General features: G+C 57.6%; 2 protein-coding genes across 2 annotated transcripts in view; both read right to left on the bottom strand.

The window, feature by feature from the left end:
* The window catches only part of JKF63_03213 (uncharacterized protein), a gene marked incomplete at both ends in the record, with an annotated part of 63,247 nt that extends 54,839 nt beyond the window's left edge, over positions 1-8,408 (bottom strand). The window contains 4 exons of the mRNA XM_067899233.1: positions 520-2,562; positions 3,174-3,893; positions 5,112-5,288; positions 5,673-8,408. Of these exons, the coding sequence (XP_067756023.1) occupies positions 520-2,562; positions 3,174-3,893; positions 5,112-5,288; positions 5,673-8,408 (5,676 nt within the window). The remainder of the gene's footprint in view (positions 1-519; positions 2,563-3,173; positions 3,894-5,111; positions 5,289-5,672) is intronic.
* Positions 8,409-11,853: 3,445 nt separating this feature from the next.
* On the bottom strand, positions 11,854-13,668 carry JKF63_03212 (uncharacterized protein; the record flags this gene model as incomplete). Its single annotated transcript, XM_067899232.1, has 1 exon — positions 11,854-13,668. The coding sequence occupies one exon, from the start codon at positions 13,666-13,668 to the stop codon at positions 11,854-11,856; it is 1,815 nt and encodes a 604-aa protein (XP_067756022.1).
* Between the last annotated feature and the right edge of the window lie 3,376 nt (positions 13,669-17,044).

The raw sequence follows: 17,044 nt of genomic DNA, 5'->3' as shown, positions 1-17,044 counted from the left end.
CACCCACTTCTTGTCGTGCGCCAGCGCGTGCGCACGGTCGTTCATCTGCATCTCAACGTCCTTCAGGGCCTTCGCGTTGCGCTGCGGGTTCTCCATCAGCACACGCCACTCGTCCTCGAGCGCAGTGAAGGCGGCGTCGTCGTCCAGCGCAATGTGGCGCAGCGGCACGCCCTCCGGCTTCGGGCCCAACACGCGCTCGCGGTCCGCCCACTTCTTGTCGTGCGCCAGCGCGTGCGCACGGTCGTTCATCTGCATCTCAACGTCCTTCAGGGCCTTCGCGTTGCGCTGCGGGTCCTCCATCAGCACACGCCACTCGTCCTCGAGCGCAGTGAAGGCGGCGTCGTCGTCCAGCGCAATGTGGCGCAGCGGCACGCCCTCCGGCTTCGGGCCCAACACGCGCTCGCGGTCCGCCCACTTCTTGTCGTGCGCCAGCGCGTGCGCACGGTCGTTCATCTGCATCTCAACGTCCTTCAGGGCCTTCGCGTTGCGCTGCGGGTCCTCCATCAGCACACGCCACTCGTCCTCGAGCGCAGTGAAGGCGGCGTCGTCGTCCAGCGCAAGGTGGCGCAGCGGCACGCCCTCCGGCTTCGGGCCCAACACGCGCTCGCGGTCCGCCCACTTCTTGTCGTGCGCCAGCGCGTGCGCACGGTCGTTCATCTGCATCTCAACGTCCTTCAGGGCCTTCGCGTTGCGCTGCGGGTCCTCCATCAGCACACGCCACTCGTCCTCGAGCGCAGTGAAGGCGGCGTCGTCGTCCAGCGCAAGGTAGCGCAGCGGCACGCCCTCCGGCTTCGGGTCCAGCACGCGCTCGCGGTCCGCCCACTTCTTGTCGTGCGCCAGCGCGTGCGCACGGTCGTTCATCTGCATCTCCAGCGCCGACAGAGCCTTCGCGTTGCGCTGCGGGTCCTCCATCAGCACACGCCACTCGTCCTCGAGCGCAGTGAAGGCGGCGTCGTCGTCCAGCGCAAGGTGGCGCAGCGGCACGCCCTCCGGCTTCGGGTCCAACACGCGCTCGCGGTCCGCCCACTTCTTGTCGTGCGCCAGCGCGTGCGCACGGTCGTTCATCTGCATCTCCAGCGCAGACAGAGCCTTCGCGTTGCGCTGCGGGTCCTCCATCAGCACACGCCACTCGTCCTCGAGCGCAGTGAAGGCGGCGTCGTCGTCCAGCGCAAGGTGGCGCAGCGGCACGCCCTCCGGCTTCGGGCCCAACACGCGCTCGCGGTCCGCCCACTTCTTGTCGTGCGCCAGCGCGTGCGCACGGTCGTTCATCTGCATCTCAACGTCCTTCAGGGCCTTCGCGTTGCGCTGCGGGTCCTCCATCAGCACACGCCACTCGTCCTCGAGCGCAGTGAAGGCGGCGTCGTCGTCCAGCGCAAGGTGGCGCAGCGGCACGCCCTCCGGCTTCGGGCCCAACACGCGCTCGCGGTCCGCCCACTTCTTGTCGTGCGCCAGCGCGTGCGCACGGTCGTTCATCTGCATCTCAACGTCCTTCAGGGCCTTCGCGTTGCGCTGCGGGTCCTCCATCAGCACACGCCACTCGTCCTCGAGCGCAGTGAAGGCGGCGTCGTCGTCCAGCGCAAGGTGGCGCAGCGGCACGCCCTCCGGCTTCGGGCCCAACACGCGCTCGCGGTCCGCCCACTTCTTGTCGTGCGCCAGCGCGTGCGCACGGTCGTTCATCTGCATCTCAACGTCCTTCAGGGCCTTCGCGTTGCGCTGCGGGTCCTCCATCAGCACACGCCACTCGTCCTCGAGCGCAGTGAAGGCGGCGTCGTCGTCCAGCGCAAGGTGGCGCAGCGGCACGCCCTCCGGCTTCGGGCCCAACACGCGCTCGCGGTCCGCCCACTTCTTGTCGTGCGCCAGCGCGTGCGCACGGTCGTTCATCTGCATCTCAACGTCCTTCAGGGCCTTCGCGTTGCGCTGCGGGTCCTCCATCAGCACACGCCACTCGTCCTCGAGCGCAGTGAAGGCGGCGTCGTCGTCCAGCGCAAGGTAGCGCAGCGGCACGCCCTCCGGCTTCGGGTCCAGCACGCGCTCGCGGTCCGCCCACTTCTTGTCGTGCGCCAGCGCGTGCGCACGGTCGTTCATCTGCATCTCCAGCGCCGACAGAGCCTTCGCGTTGCGCTGCGGGTCCTCCATCAGCACACGCCACTCGTCCTCGAGCGCAGTGAAGGCGGCGTCGTCGTCCAGCGCAAGGTGGCGCAGCGGCACGCCCTCCGGCCTCGGGTCCAACACGCGCTCGCGGTCCGCCCACTTCTTGTCGTGCGCCAGCGCGTGCGCACGGTCGTTCATCTGCATCTCCAGCGCAGACAGAGCCTTCGCGTTGCGCTGCGGGTCCTCCATCAGCACACGCCACTCGTCCTCGAGCGCAGTGAAGGCGGCGTCGTCGTCCAGCGCAAGGTGGCGCAGCGGCACGCCCTCCGGCTTCGGGCCCAGCACGCGCTCGCGGTCCGCCCACTTCTTGTCGTGCGCCAGCGCGTGCGCACGGTCGTTCATCTGCATCTCAACGTCCTTCAGGGCCTTCGCGTTGCGCTGCGGGTCCTCCATCAGCACACGCCACTCGTCCTCGAGCGCAGTGAAGGCGGCGTCGTCGTCCAGCGCAAGGTAGCGCAGCGGCACGCCCTCCGGCTTCGGGTCCAGCACGCGCTCGCGGTCCGCCCACTTCTTGTCGTGCGCCAGCGCGTGCGCACGGTCGTTCATCTGCATCTCCAGCGCCGACAGAGCCTTCGCGTTGCGCTGCGGGTCCTCCATCAGCACACGCCACTCGTCCTCGAGCGCAGTGAAGGCGGCGTCGTCGTCCAGCGCAAGGTAGCGCAGCGGCACGCCCTCCGGCTTCGGGTCCAGCACGCGCTCGCGGTCCGCCCACTTCTTGTCGTGCGCCAGCGCGTGCGCACGGTCGTTCATCTGCATCTCCAGCGTCCGACAGAGCCTTCGCGTTGCGCTGCGGGTCCTCCATCAGCACACGCCACTCGTCCTCGAGCGCAGTGAAGGCGGCGTCGTCGTCCAGCGCAAGGTGGCGCAGCGGCACGCCCTCCGGCTTCGGGCCCAACACGCGCTCGCGGTCCGCCCACTTCTTGTCGTGCGCCAGCGCGTGCGCACGGTCGTTCATCTGCATCTCCAGCGTCAGACAGAGCCTTCGCGTTGCGCTGCGGGTCCTCCATCAGCACACGCCACTCGTCCTCGAGCGCAGTGAAGGCGGCGTCGTCGTCCAGCGCAAGGTAGCGCAGCGGCACGCCCTCCGGCTTCGGGTCCAACACGCGCTCGCGGTCCGCCCACCTCTTGTCGTGCGCCAGCGCGTGCGCACGGTCGTTCATCTGCATCTCCAGCGCAGACAGAGCCTTCGCGTTGCGCTGCGGGTCCTCCATCAGCACACGCCACTCGTCCTCGAGCGCAGTGAAGGCGGCGTCGTCGTCCAGCGCAAGGTAGCGCAGCGGCACGCCCTCCGGCTTCGGGCCCAACACGCGCTCGCGGTCCGCCCACTTCTTGTCGTGCGCCAGCGCGTGCGCACGGTCGTTCATCTGCATCTCAACGTCCTTCAGGGCCTTCGCGTTGCGCTGCGGGTCCTCCATCAGCACACGCCACTCGTCCTCGAGCGCAGTGAAGGCGGCGTCGTCGTCCAGCGCAAGGTGGCGCAGCGGCACGCCCTCCGGCTTCGGGTCCAACACGCGCTCGCGGTCCGCCCACTTCTTGTCGTGCGCCAGCGCGTGCGCACGGTCGTTCATCTGCATCTCAACGTCCTTCAAGGCCTTCGCGTTGCGCTGCGGGTCCTCCATCAGCACACGCCACTCGTCCTCGAGCGCAGTGAAGGCGGCGTCGTCGTCCAGCGCAAGGTAGCGCAGCGGCACGCCCTCCGGCTTCGGGTCCAGCACGCGCTCGCGGTCCGCCCACTTCTTGTCGTGCGCCAGCGCGTGCGCACGGTCGTTCATCTGCATCTCAACGGCCGACAGAGCCTTCGCGTTGCGCTGCGGGTCCTCCATCAGCACACGCCACTCGTCCTCGAGCGCAGTGAAGGCGGCGTCGTCGTCCAGCGCAAGGTAGCACAGCGGCACGCCCTCCGGCTTCGGGTCCAGCACGCGCTCGCGGTCCGCCCACTTCTTGTCGTGCGCAAGGTCTTTCGCGATCTCATTTAGAGCAGCATCAAGCTGCCGGATGTTACTCTGTTCATCGGGATTTGAGGCGAGTGATTTGCGACGTTTGTTCTCGACCATCAGGAACTCTTCGTTTTGGTCAAGAGGAATGGCGTGGAGCGGTACTCCCGCTGGCCGGGGATCGAGGTATGCTTGGCGCTCTTTCCATGTGTGCGTCTGTGCGATTTGACAGAGGCGTTCGTTGACCGCGTTTTCACTTGCACGAAGCTGCAACGTGGAGCGTTCGTGGGTCTCTCTGGCCCCTTCAAATTTCTCAATGGCCTCCCAGAATATTTGGTCTTCACCAACCTCTGGAAGCGTGGAAAGAAGAACACCTCTAGGGTTTCTGTCGATGAAAGGGTAGAGTTGCGCCAGCCTCTCGGCGGCGAGCTCGTGGACTCGTTTTTCCATGGCGCTTTTCAGTGCGTTGATCTCACTCTCCGGGAGGGAGTTGAGCAAGCCTTTCTTGAGAGCAGACTCTTTCTCCATGTACTCTGGATCGCTGTGGAGTGGGAGTTGCTCCAGAGGAATACCAAAGGACTTGTCTCCGAGGAAGGCGCGAACGGAGTTCAAAGAGTGTTGCTTGAGCTCCATGATTCTCTTACGGATGGCATCCTTTATGTCGCGGATCTGGTTCTTGTGGTAAGTGCGGTCCTCTGACATGAGATCGTACAGCTTTTGCTCCATTTCCCTGCACGGGGCATCACTGCTGATGGAGACAGAAGAGGCGCTCCGGTGCAATTTGCCTGTGATTTCGGCACGCATGTCATCACGAAACTTATCTGCCAAGGCTGCCACAAGGGCGCGCAACCGCTCCTCGATCGCAGCGATTGCGCGCGGGTCGGTGTCCGGCTTGCTCAAAAGTATCCTGCGCTCCATCTCGAGGCTGCAGATGGCGTGATCTCCATCGAGGTCAAGCAAGTTGATGGGCACTCCATTGGGCCGACCGTAAAGTTTCGTGCGCTCGTCATTCTTCATATCCGTCGCTTTCTTTCTCGCTCGCTCCTTGAGCATTTCCTGTAGCGCCGCGACACGGTCACGATTCTTCTCAGGATCTCGCATAGCCAGTCGAAGCTCGTTCTCTAATCGAAGAAACTCCTCGTCGTCTAGCGGAAGCAACGCAAGTGGTACCCCCTCCACCTGCTGTCCGAGGAAAGCGCGCTCCTGCGTGTGCATGTCGTTGGCCATCCCCGCCGCTAGCTGTCCCATTGCCCTCTCAAGGGTGTTTGTTCGGGCCTCGTTGTGCGACGAATGCACTCCTAGATGCTTTCTCTCCTGCGCCATCTTTGCAAACGCGGAATCGTCCATGAGGGGCAGATCTGCGGTCGGTATACCCTCATATTGCGGAGGCATAAACGATGGCGAAGGTATCAACCCCCCCTCCTCCGCTTCCGCATAGGCATCTGCAGGCACTGAACAGCCCGCGCTGGCCTGTGACTGCATACTCTCACTCGGCGTTTTCTCCACAGCTGCCGCCGACGAGTGCACTCTGGGATCACTCTCTTCTAGCGCTTCATCGCCACCGATCAGCTCATGTGGTGGCCCCGACAAGCCCGCATGGATCGACGAGCTCTCATACGCGTCTGTGATCCGCACCCGAGCAGCCTCGGCGCACACAATCTCTACTCTACATCTCACCTCCTCGTCCCGCGCCTCTGGGCATGTGATGGAGAGCACGTAATGACCTTGAGCAGGCAGGTGTGTCACTAGACCGATTTCCTTTAGGTTTGACGCCGCGGATACCCCCGCCACTGGCTGGTTCTCGTCGTCGTAGAGGTACATGCCAACGTAATTGTCAGTACGCACTTCGTTACTGGAGTGGGCGTCTCGGCTCCATTGCGTGAGGAGAATGTGCGCATCCGTCGGCAAATCGACGAAAAAGTCTACCCGATTTTTGCCCCCGCGCTCAATAGTGACGTGCTTCACAGCCGGGAGGTCGCGTGCGACATCAACACTAAGACGAGAGATGATCACCGCGCCTTCGTCCTCCGGTCTGCGGTGCCAATACGAAAGCAAGAAAGCGCTCCTCTCATGGTGCATGGCTGTTGGAACGAGGTAGCACAGTGACCGAGGCGGAACGTTGATCGTACTCGCCACCTCGCGGTAATTAAGGAAGGCGCCTTTTTGGACTACGTGGTGACTGTTATGGGTGACGAGGTACGTCGGAGGTGATGTATTATCCATGCTATGTGCGAAGAGAAGGTCACAACGCACGTAGTTCAGCTCGGGCAACACGTGAAGCTGGTGCCGCTTGTCTGGCTGTCGAATCATGGCCATCAACTCCACCTCCTCGTTGCTTTCATTGCGAACAATGTAAAGCGGGTTTTCACGCCACGTGAGCAGCAATGGGTTGCCGCCGTTCGTGCCGTCACCCCATTCGCTGTGGAAACTCCTGCACGGCTCGACTAAGCCGCGAACATGAGCTTGCGACATGGTGAAAAAAGAGCGCAAAAAGGTGTCGACTGGCATGAAAATGAATTTCGGCGTGAGGCTGTAGTGGCGCATCTCTCGCGATGCCCACCGTGGGTCTGCCGGGTCGGCCATAGGACCAGTGTAGGTGTTCTCCATGCACGGGTTGTGCAGCTGAACAATGACCTCGCTGAGGGAACGAGGCTGCCTAGAAACGGAAAGGATGTCAAGAACACCGTAAAATTGGTTAGGTATCAGGCCAATACTCTCTGCGGCATCCCCAGCTTGAGCCCCTACAGCCGTTGTGCGCAGCTCGTCACGCAGCACCTCAACCCAATACACGGGAGATGCTATATCAAACCCAAGCGACTTTGCCAGTGGTGCGTCGAGCGGAGTGTTGATGACGGGGCACCCGGAGAAGTCATGAAAAACCTCAGCGAGCGAGCAGCCCGCTAAGTTCTCGTAGAGCGTGTAGAACTTCGCGTACGCCTTCTCCAGCAGCAGCGGCCACCAGTGGTGCGTCGGCGAGCGGCAAAACACCGTGCCGCCCTTCACCATTGGAATACGGTCGTCAATCTCCACCTTCACCCACTGCCCGTAGCGGTGGAACTGGAACGTGTAGCGACCGTCCTTGCGCGGGTTCGTCGAAATGAAGCAGTTTCGAATCACATCGGGGTGGTTCTCCAGCAGCGCCGCGAACGCCGTCAGCAGGCTGCAGTTGTAGTGGTCGCCCTGCTCGAACTGATCGCGGCTCAGCTCGGTCGGCAGCAGTGGCCTTGTCTTACCCTCGGGGTAAAGGTCGCCAATGTGCACCCACGGTTCCGATGTCACAACGCGGTTAGCCAGCATAAATCCACGGTCCTCAAACGGGGCGCTACTCTCTGGGTGCTCACGCGCATTTCTGGGTAGTCCTTGGAATGAGTTGTAGTCTATGCGAGCCACGCGTTTGCGTTCGTATTCGCTATCCGCTAGGCTCTCGGATTCATCTGGTAGTAGGAGGGCATCATCAGGGGCCCCGACAGGGCGGATGTGGCTGTCAAAGGAAGACACTATAGTCAGATTGGCGGGCACGCTGTCTTTGCTTCGTGGACACGTGATGGAAAGCGCGTAGCGACCACTACGAGGAAGGCGGTGGATGATGCTCGTTTCGCGAAAATTGGTTGCCGCGTGCACACCGCCAATCTTTCGGTCCGTGTCGTCGTAGAGGTACATGCCGACATAAGACTGCACCACTGCATCGCCGCCGGTTTTAGGACTCACGTAGGGATTTGTTTGATGAAGAAGGATATGAACATCGGCAGGCTCATCTACATAAAAATCAAGGCGGTCCTTGGTGTGCATGCGCAGCTCGAGAGTTCCTCTGAGAGGATTCTCCCAGTCCATTCCAGGCACCGTGAGCTTCTCTATAGTGATATTGCGTTGGTCCTTCTGGAGCGTGTGGTGGACAGACAGCAGGAAGTTCGCTTCCTCGCCTGGATGCATGCAAGAAGCTGCAAAATAGCACAATGACTGCGGTGGAACGGTGATGGCGTTCGCCACTTCGCGTGAGTTGAGGAAAAGACTCCTGTAGATGATCTTGTGGTTGTTGCCCGTCACCCAGAAGGTCGGGGTGGGACAGGGGTACGAGTACTGTGCGAGAATCATGCCGCACTGCTTGTACGTGGACATCTCCTCTGGCCCTTTCAGGTGCCTCTGATCATCCTGCTTGATTACAAATGAGAGCGTCACCGCCTCTGTGCCTCGATTTCGGATGCAGTAGAGAGGATTCTTGCGCCACGTGACGAAGGTGGGGTTCCCGCCAGCCGACTCGCCCGCCCAGGCGTCCTGGAAGTACATCACATCCGAGGCGAGAGTACTAATGTAGCACAGCTGCATCGAGTTTACAATGCGGAGGAAAACGTTTAGAGGCAAAAAGATGGAGCTGGGGCTGTCAACCTCGTATTTCAGGCGCTGCTTCATCGACCACGCTGGGTCATTCCGGTTAAAGGGCCCAGTGTAGATGAACTCCGGATCTTCGAAGGGGTTGTGCATGTGCACAAGGATGTCATCCAGCGCTGAAGTGCCGTTAAGGGAAAAGATGTCGAGGATGCCGTACTGCTGCTCGCGCTGAAGACCCATAGCCTCGAGCTCGATGTCCTTGGTCAGGGCAGAAGCGACAAAATTCCCAGACTGGATGCGCTGGGCCAAGTCCAGCCAGTAAAAGCCACCAGTCACCTCAGCGCCGGCTGCCTTCGCCAGCTTGGCGTCCATCGGGATGTTCAGCACCGGGTTGCCGGTCAGGTCATGAAACGCCTCCTGCAGTGTGCAGCCCTCCAGGTGGTCGTATGCGGTGTAGAACTTCGCGTACGCCTTCTCCAGCAGCAGCGGCCACCAGTGCTCCGTAGGGGAGCGCACATAGAGCACGTCGCCCTCCTCCATGGCAATACGGTCATCGATCTCGACCTTCACCCACTCCCGTCCGCGGAAGAACTGGAATGTGTACCGGCCATCCTGGCGCACCTTCTTTGTCACAAAGCAGTTGCGAATCACATCAGGGAAGCGGACCAGCGTCGCAAGCGCTGAGAGCATAAAGCACTCATAGTGGTTGCCCTGACCAAAGTGCTCGCGCGAGAAGGTTTCGGGCAGCAGGGGGTGATTGGTCCCGCCTGGATACAAGTCGCGAATAGAAATCCACACATCGGCAATGTGGTCGTTGTTCCTACTGAACTCGTGGTCCACGAACGCAGTGCTGCTGTCTGGCACTTCGTGGATGCCTGCTGCCGCCATCGTGCAAGGTGGTTCACTTCACCGAAATCGATAACGAAAAATAACAAAAGAAAAAAAAACGTAGTTCGGTGGGCCAAGTAACCTGCGGCTCACGGAATGCGCGATATGTAGAAAGGGGGAAGGGGGGGGGGGTTCGGCAAAGCAGAAATGTGCGATGTGTGGTGGGGGGGGGGGGAAGGTCGGTAGACGCAGAAAAACACGGGAACACAACAAACAACAAACAACAGACAACAGACAAAGAACAACAGACGAACAGTATGGCGGGTTCTTTTTTTTTTTCAAGTGCGTGTGATGGTATGCACACCAGGTGGCATACTCTCAGTGGATGGCGTGCGCACCTTGTCTCCGGTGGGTAGCGAAGCTCACGTCCGTCGTGGATCTCGGCCTCAGTGGTGTCTTATCCGCCTTCTGTTTAGTGCTGCACTGCTTGCCACACCACTCAAAATTTTATCTTGCCCTGGTGCACAGGATCACACACACACACACACACACACACACTTCTTCGCTGCCTATCTAATGCGGGAAATGAGAAACAAAGTCAAGAAAAAAATAAGAGAATGTGCATGTCAGTGAGCAACCACTGATGAGAGGTACGTGAAGGCGAAAGAAGGGTGGGGAAAAAGGCGCGTCACGCTGCACGAGGCACACAAACAAACGACAGCGTGTGTTTGCTTGTATATGCGCGGTATACCACTGCGTGTTTATGTGCGACCAGCAGCGGTATGGAAAAAAAATGTGAAATATATATAGTACAAATGATGGGCAGAGGGAAGGGAGGAGGGGGAGGAGGAGTTGGGCGCTTAAGCGGGAAGCCGACCAACAATACAACAAGAGCAACCTAATTGACGACACACGCACAACAGCAGCAGTGCTGAACGGGGGAGAAGAGAGGGAGTAAGGGAAAAGAGTGTGGGTTCGTACGAGAGACGGGAAGGGGGACAGGGGAGCACCGCTCTTGCACGAAGTCACTTGACTCCTCGAGAGAGGGGGGCAAAGGAGAGGGGGGGAGCAAAGGGGGGGGATAATGTCCAAAAGTCACAAAACCAAAAGAAAAGCAATGAAGAGACAACAAAAACTCAATCTCGCAAGTTGAGTTACGCAAACGCACACGAGTATGTCTGTGTGTACGTGAGGGGAAGGGAAAACGTCTGCCTTGTACTGTTTTTTTACAGGGATGAGGAGTACCACCTCAGGGGAGAAGACAAACAAAACCAAGGCAATGGAAGAAGAGGGTGAATGGAGGTATTATACTGGAGAGCTGTCCACGAGGGGCCGAAGACAGTGTAGGAAAGCTAGAAAAGGGAGGGTGCAGGCAAAATATCACGCGCGCTGAAGTCCTCCCGCAAATGCTTCATACAACTGATTGAGAACTTCAAAAAAAGAAAAAAACAAATATATACATATAAATATATATATATATATTGCAAATCGCCAAGTGTGGGAAGACACAGCGAGTGGTGCTGCAGTGCTGGCTGAGTGGTTGCCCGTCTCGACACTCTGCGCCTCGCGTGTGTGCTTGTTGCCTGTGGCCGCTGGTGCTAGCTGCCACCGCTTTCCAGAGCAAAACAGCTCTACCCACCAGGGGTATTGATCTCTTGTCTCACCCTAACCTTGGGACTTTTTCTGGAGAAAAGGTGTCTGTGTAGGCAGGGGGGGGTGTCTCGGCACGGCGTGATTCTTCTCAATAGCGAGGGAACAAGAGAAGTACACGTCGAGACAACGATAGAGTGGAAGGAGAAACCAAAAACCAGATATGTTTTGACAGAGAGCTTCACACGCGCGGGTAGGCACACTGGGAAAAGAAATGTACACACATGTATATATATATATATTGATCGATTGATACAGATACGAACATGCATTATGTATGTAGATATGCAAAATATTGTATAGGAAGACACATACATAAACATTCACGAGTGGCGGCGTGATAGACACCAGTGACGAAGCAGCGAAAGGGAAGAGAAAGAGTAGGGAGAGAAAAAGTGAGAGCAGTCAGGCAGACATCAGCGTAGTGAGTGTGGATATGTATACATACGCACATGTGCACGTGTATGTGCCTCAGCACATTCCAGAGGAATAAAATAATGTGCAGCAAAATACGGGGCACTGGCATTCCCCGTGTAGAGGAAGGAGAGAATATACTGGAGTAGCCACAGCAACTCTCTCACTGTCCCCCCGACCATGTCCATGTTTCCCCGCACCACCCCACCACCACCTGTGCATCTGCGCATGGCCTGCACCCCTGAGGTAGAATGCAACGACACAGGCACGCACTGAGAAGTTACCTTGACGCATTACATGTCTCCTCAAAGCATGGGGAGGAGGTGTGTGTGTGTGTGTGGGGGGGCAAAAGAAGCCATAAATGAAGAATCCTAAGCGCACCGCATCACACACACACACACACATACACACACAGCGAGATCAACCACCGTTGAACGACACAGAAGGGGAGAAAGGAATGTGTGCATGCGAAGAGACGTGTGAGAAGACGAAAACGGCGCTGCGGCTGAAAGAAAATGAGGGTTAAGAGCGCAGGGCGTTTAGTGGGCTGTCATGACATGTCGCTCAAGTCACTCATGTCACTGTCACTCAAGTCACTGTCGCTCTCCCCAACTTCGCTCTCCTCCTTTAAGGTGGGTAAGTCCTCCAGGCGCACCACTCCCTTCCTTAGAGACTCCTGCAGAGGCTTTGGCAAGGAGCTCGGGTTCAGCAGAGAAGCATCGGAGGCAACGTGCGCCGACGCACGATGAGGTCGAAAAAACTCTGCTAACTTTGCATCCTCATCCACCGCCTCTGAGATGGTGGCAGAGCGCCTGCGCTTGAATTTGCGTCGCCCGCAGAGATCCAATACCTCCGGCGCGGCTGTCATGTCGTCGCCACCGCTGCGCGTGTGGATGGGAAAGCGGCGTGGCACGCGCGATAGCTGCAGCGGTGCCAGAAAAGACTCCGTAGAGTTGCGCAGCAAAGAGTAGCCTCCCTGTTGCCATTCCAAAAAGACGTGGTTGATTGGTGCGCGTGCTGTGTCCGATGAGAGGCACAGTGGCACCGTCACGAGTGCAACAGCCGCCCGCACCTCGTTTGTCTCCATCTCCCGCAGCACTGACGACGACAGCGAAGGCTTCGACCGAATGCGCACAGGGCGACCGTCTCGGACAGGGGTGTAGAACGTGGGCTCCGAGAACGGCATGACATGCGCTCGATCACCTTCGTGCGTACTCAAGCGTGCGCCACCCATGGGCAATGCAACTGCGCGGCTGTTGCCCGGGTCGGCAATGGCTTCGCTAGCGCGCGCATCGCTATCCTCAGCCTCAGCCAAGAGTGGAAGGCCGCTTGTCCCTTCCAGTTTTGACCAGCCCCAGATGTACCGTCCCTCATCGATACAAGTGAGATCGTACGTGCTGATATGTGTCGCAAAGACTTCCCCGGCTGGGAGGTACACCAAGACGTACTGCTCTTTCGTGAAGGGGTCCGTGGCTCGACCAAAGGCCTCGATGCGCTGCCCAAACGGAACCACACCGACCACGTCTGCGTACCGATGAGGGAACCGGCGCACGCGAATCGTTTTATCCTGCCGCGCTGGCTGATATACGCGGTAGTAGGGCCTTACCTCGTCCAAAAGGCCAACCACACCGTCTGTCCACATGACGCACGCCCTGTTCACGGACACCGCCTCAGCCTCTTTCACATCACCGGCAAACATGGGAGCCGTCGACGCCACAGAACCGCTTTTAAACGTGCCCAAGCTGCGGGAGTAGCTGCCGTTGCTATGGCTCCTTTGAGGGCCAGCCCTTGCAGAGTAGTATGGCACCACCGTACCCTGTCGAACATAGTCCTTCAGCTCATACCATCGACGGTGTAAAAGCGGTTGCCACTCCACCTCCGCCAGTAAGTCGCGGGATGTCATCTCCATCCCGCTCAGCCCCCATCGCTCCACTGGCACAATTGTCGGTGACGGCGGCAACGGTGCCGCTCCCCGACGCATGCCGAGTGCCTCTTCCAGCGCATCCCGAACGAGCTCCGGGGATGCGTCGAGAGACGCTAGCAGAAGCGCAGAGCAAGTGCCTCCACTAATGTCCCAGCGCCGCAGAGATACTACAGCGCGACGGTGCGGTGCGCCCAAGACGAATCTTGCGAAGGCGAGAGGAATGGGAGCGGCCGCCGCGTAGACGCCGTCTGCAAAGCAGGCAACTGGCATCGGAATAGTCAAAGCCCAGAGAACGTAAGACATTGAGTCGCCATCCACTGACGACGCCCAAGAATCCAGCAGCTCGGCTTCGATGCCTGTGATGATGGTGCGGTGGCGCATCTCCAGCACGGCGCACGTGCCGGTCCTCGACGCCATAAAGGACAACGCGGCGACGGACATCCTTCTCTGCTGCCCCCCTCCTCTCTTTACTCCTGCTAACAGAATCAAGACTACAGCGACGCGCGATATCGAAAGTGAGCCTAGTGAAAGAGCGCGCCCACAGCCGCCTCATCGATGTGCGTCAAAGAGAGAGAGATTCCGCGGGGATATTAAGTTCGACCGCTTGAACTGCGCCTCCGCATATGACCATACACCGAAGTCGCGATGGCGATCTAAGTAATGCGGCGAGGACTACTACTCCGCCGTTGCCGATCGAGTGCGTAGCCGTTGACTGCCAAAAGTGGGCACAGACACAGAGAGTGGGTCGTGTTAGTGTGAAATACAAGATGAAGGAGGGAAGAAGAGAGAAATACAAACGCGAAAGCGCGCACGTCGCACCACTGTATGATGGTCCCACGCCCACCCCATCCAAACCACCCCAAATACACCACTGACCTTCCGACTTCTCAATTCCTCCTTTCCGCAATTTCCGTGTAGCCGACGCGCTTAGCCCTTTCCTCCCTCTCCCCTGACAATCCCTCCTTCGCTCGAGTGTATGCGCAACGCGTATTTTATGGCGGAACAACACGTCTCTCTGTGGGTTTGCACCGACACAGCAAACGTCAGTAGTTGACGGACGGACGTGTAACGGGAGGACGAGGGGGGCAAGGGGGGCGAGGAGGGGGGCGAGGGGGTGAGGGGGGGGGGGAGAACATAAAAGAGATGATCGGTAGTAAAGCGAGAGAGGGAGAGGGAAAGAGGACAAATCGAGGAGGTATAAAGCATCCGCAAACGGCATCGAGTGCTCAATTGGGTGCAAAAAATTGAGGGGGGCGCAGAAATGTGCGGCAAACGAGTGACTACACGGAGGGACACTTTCGCTGAGCCTCCGAGGGGACAGAAAGAAAATGTCAGATGACCGTGTTTTCTCTTTCTTCTTCATCGACACACAAAGGAAGAAAGAAAGTCTCCCGCCTTTTGTAAAGTTTTGGGCTGGCATCTCTTTTTTTTTTTGCGTACCCCCTTCCCGCCTCTCCTCGTCTCCTTCCACAGCAAGGCGGAAGAGCGAGATTGCACCAGCCTTGTACCCGCATCAACTCACGAAAAAAACAGCTCGGAGAAAACAACTGTTGGAATACAATCACAATGAAGGCACCGCGTACACTCTCGTAGATGAGACCCTTCCTTGTCTACCTCCCTCTCTCGCAACACGTCTTGCGTGCAGCACACACTGGACGTCGTGAGACTCGGGGAGGTTCAAATTATTTACTCGTCTCGCTCATTTTTTTTTTGCTCCTCACCATTGTGCATTCCTCGACCCCTTGCCGTGGGCTTAAACTGGCGCCTATCGATATCGACAGAGCGTGTCGCGGGTACTGTGTGTGTGTGTGTGTGTGTGTGTGTGTGTCCAGAGGCTCAAAAGTGTTCGTAGACGGGCAAAAATGTGTCCTCACACGGCACCATCCTCTTGACGGGTTCGAGCGCCGCCACATCCGCATGTGGAGACGAAGGGGGTACACACACACACACACACACACACGCCCACACTGCAGAGACGGCCAGTAAAAACAAACCAAAAAAAAAATAATAATAATAGTAATTTGAGTAACAGGAAAAAAAAGGGGAGAGAAACACGTCGCCCACAGCAGAGAAGAAAATAATCGCCACACATCATCATCACTGCAAAGAAAAGTGTCGGAGAAGACAAACCATTGAGGTGCATAAGCGACGTTTATGCGGCACTAAAGCAAAGTTCGCTGTGTCCCTCCGCACACACACACAAAAAGCGAAAAGGGGAAGTACGCGGTCCACTCAGTCACATGAAGCGGAACAAAACAATTTCAAAAGACTTCACCGCTGTTGATTCGAGGTTTCGTCCCTGCAAACCCCCCTTCGTTCACCCCGCATAAGCGCCAGTGCACGGGCCTTTCTCCTTCTACAATTAACCCATCTTTGTTTCCTCTCGCCTCAGCCTGACTTCTTTGGTCACCCCCCCCCCCTCCGCCTCGACGACCGACATGAAGTGGAGCCCCAGATGAGCACTTCTCACCCTCGACATCATCACATATGGTTGCACGCAAAAAAAAAAACTGCCCGCACTGCACAGCGTGTGCGCAGACCCATCCCATGCTAAGAAGCAGCCGCACTCACGCATCGGAGCAGCGCTGACACAATCATCTCAACACGACCTCTCCCTCAAATCCCTCCGCCCCCCCACCGACTTCACAGGTCGCAATGCCCCAATGCCAGCCACGACCTCACCCCAGACAGCTGTTGCGATAAAGGCCTCGAACCCCCTCCCCCCCCGCCTCCCTTCATGCGGGGTAGGTGCCTGACCCTCTCACCAAAGGGAAAGGTTCGGCATTGACGGGAGAAAAATATATAAGCATGGCTTACAACAGGAATAGGGTGTCCTTGACGGCTGCGGAGCAAACAAACAGAAAATCAGAGAAAACGGGGAGAGAAGTGTGCGGGAGACGGAAGAAAAGATGATCGCAACGAAGAAAAAAAAATAGAATGAGACACGTGAAGCGCACAAACAACAGACAGCAGAGGAGTGGAGCCGGTAGCAGTGGCAGAGTGGGAGTTGGAAAGCTGGGACAGAGAGGATCCGGGGGACAGCAACAACAACAAAGGAGGGGGGCGGCAAGGTACACAGGCGAAAAAAACGCACACGAACATTATATATATACATATACATATATATTCTTTTTATGTATCTAAGAGGGAAAAAAAAAGAGACACTTGAGTGATAATTGAAAGATGAACATAGGCAATCACGCACGCACGCACGCACAGGGGCGATTACGTATACATACAAGCCTGTACGTGTGTGTGTGTGTGTGTTTTAGGTGTATGTGTGCGGCATGAACAACAACGCCAAGGGAATACACAAGAAAAAAAAACGAAAGAGTAAACACTATTATCATACAACGAAACACGAAAAACGCATCGGCAAGGGTAACATTTATTGTGCGTTATACACACACACACATATATATGCATAGGTGTATAAATATATAAATATATATACATATGTGTGTGTGTGTGTGTGTGTGTATAACGCACAAAACACAAGTAGGCCTTGGGGGTCTTTTCTCAGCACAAAGAAGCCTCGTGGGGGGGGGGGGGGGAGTTGCACATACGCCGTGTGTGTGTGTGTGTGTGTGTGTATATGAATGTATTTAAACATCGCCTTCCCCCTCGGTGAGAAAAGAAGTGATGTAATGACAGGAGAAGGGAAGACAGCGACCCAAGCCATCGCGTTGGCGTCTTCTGTCAACACGCAGAAGCAAAAATATAAATGTATGAAGGAAAAAAAAAGAGGACATTCAACCCAGACCTGAAACCAAACATGTAGAAGTTGATTGGAGTGATGTCGGGACTTCCTCGTGCG

This window comes from Porcisia hertigi, chromosome 27 (assembly GCF_017918235.1).
Source record: "Porcisia hertigi strain C119 chromosome 27, whole genome shotgun sequence".
NCBI classification, from domain to species: Eukaryota; Euglenozoa; class Kinetoplastea; order Trypanosomatida; family Trypanosomatidae; genus Porcisia; species Porcisia hertigi.
This window is presented reverse-complemented; position numbering and strand designations above follow the sequence as displayed.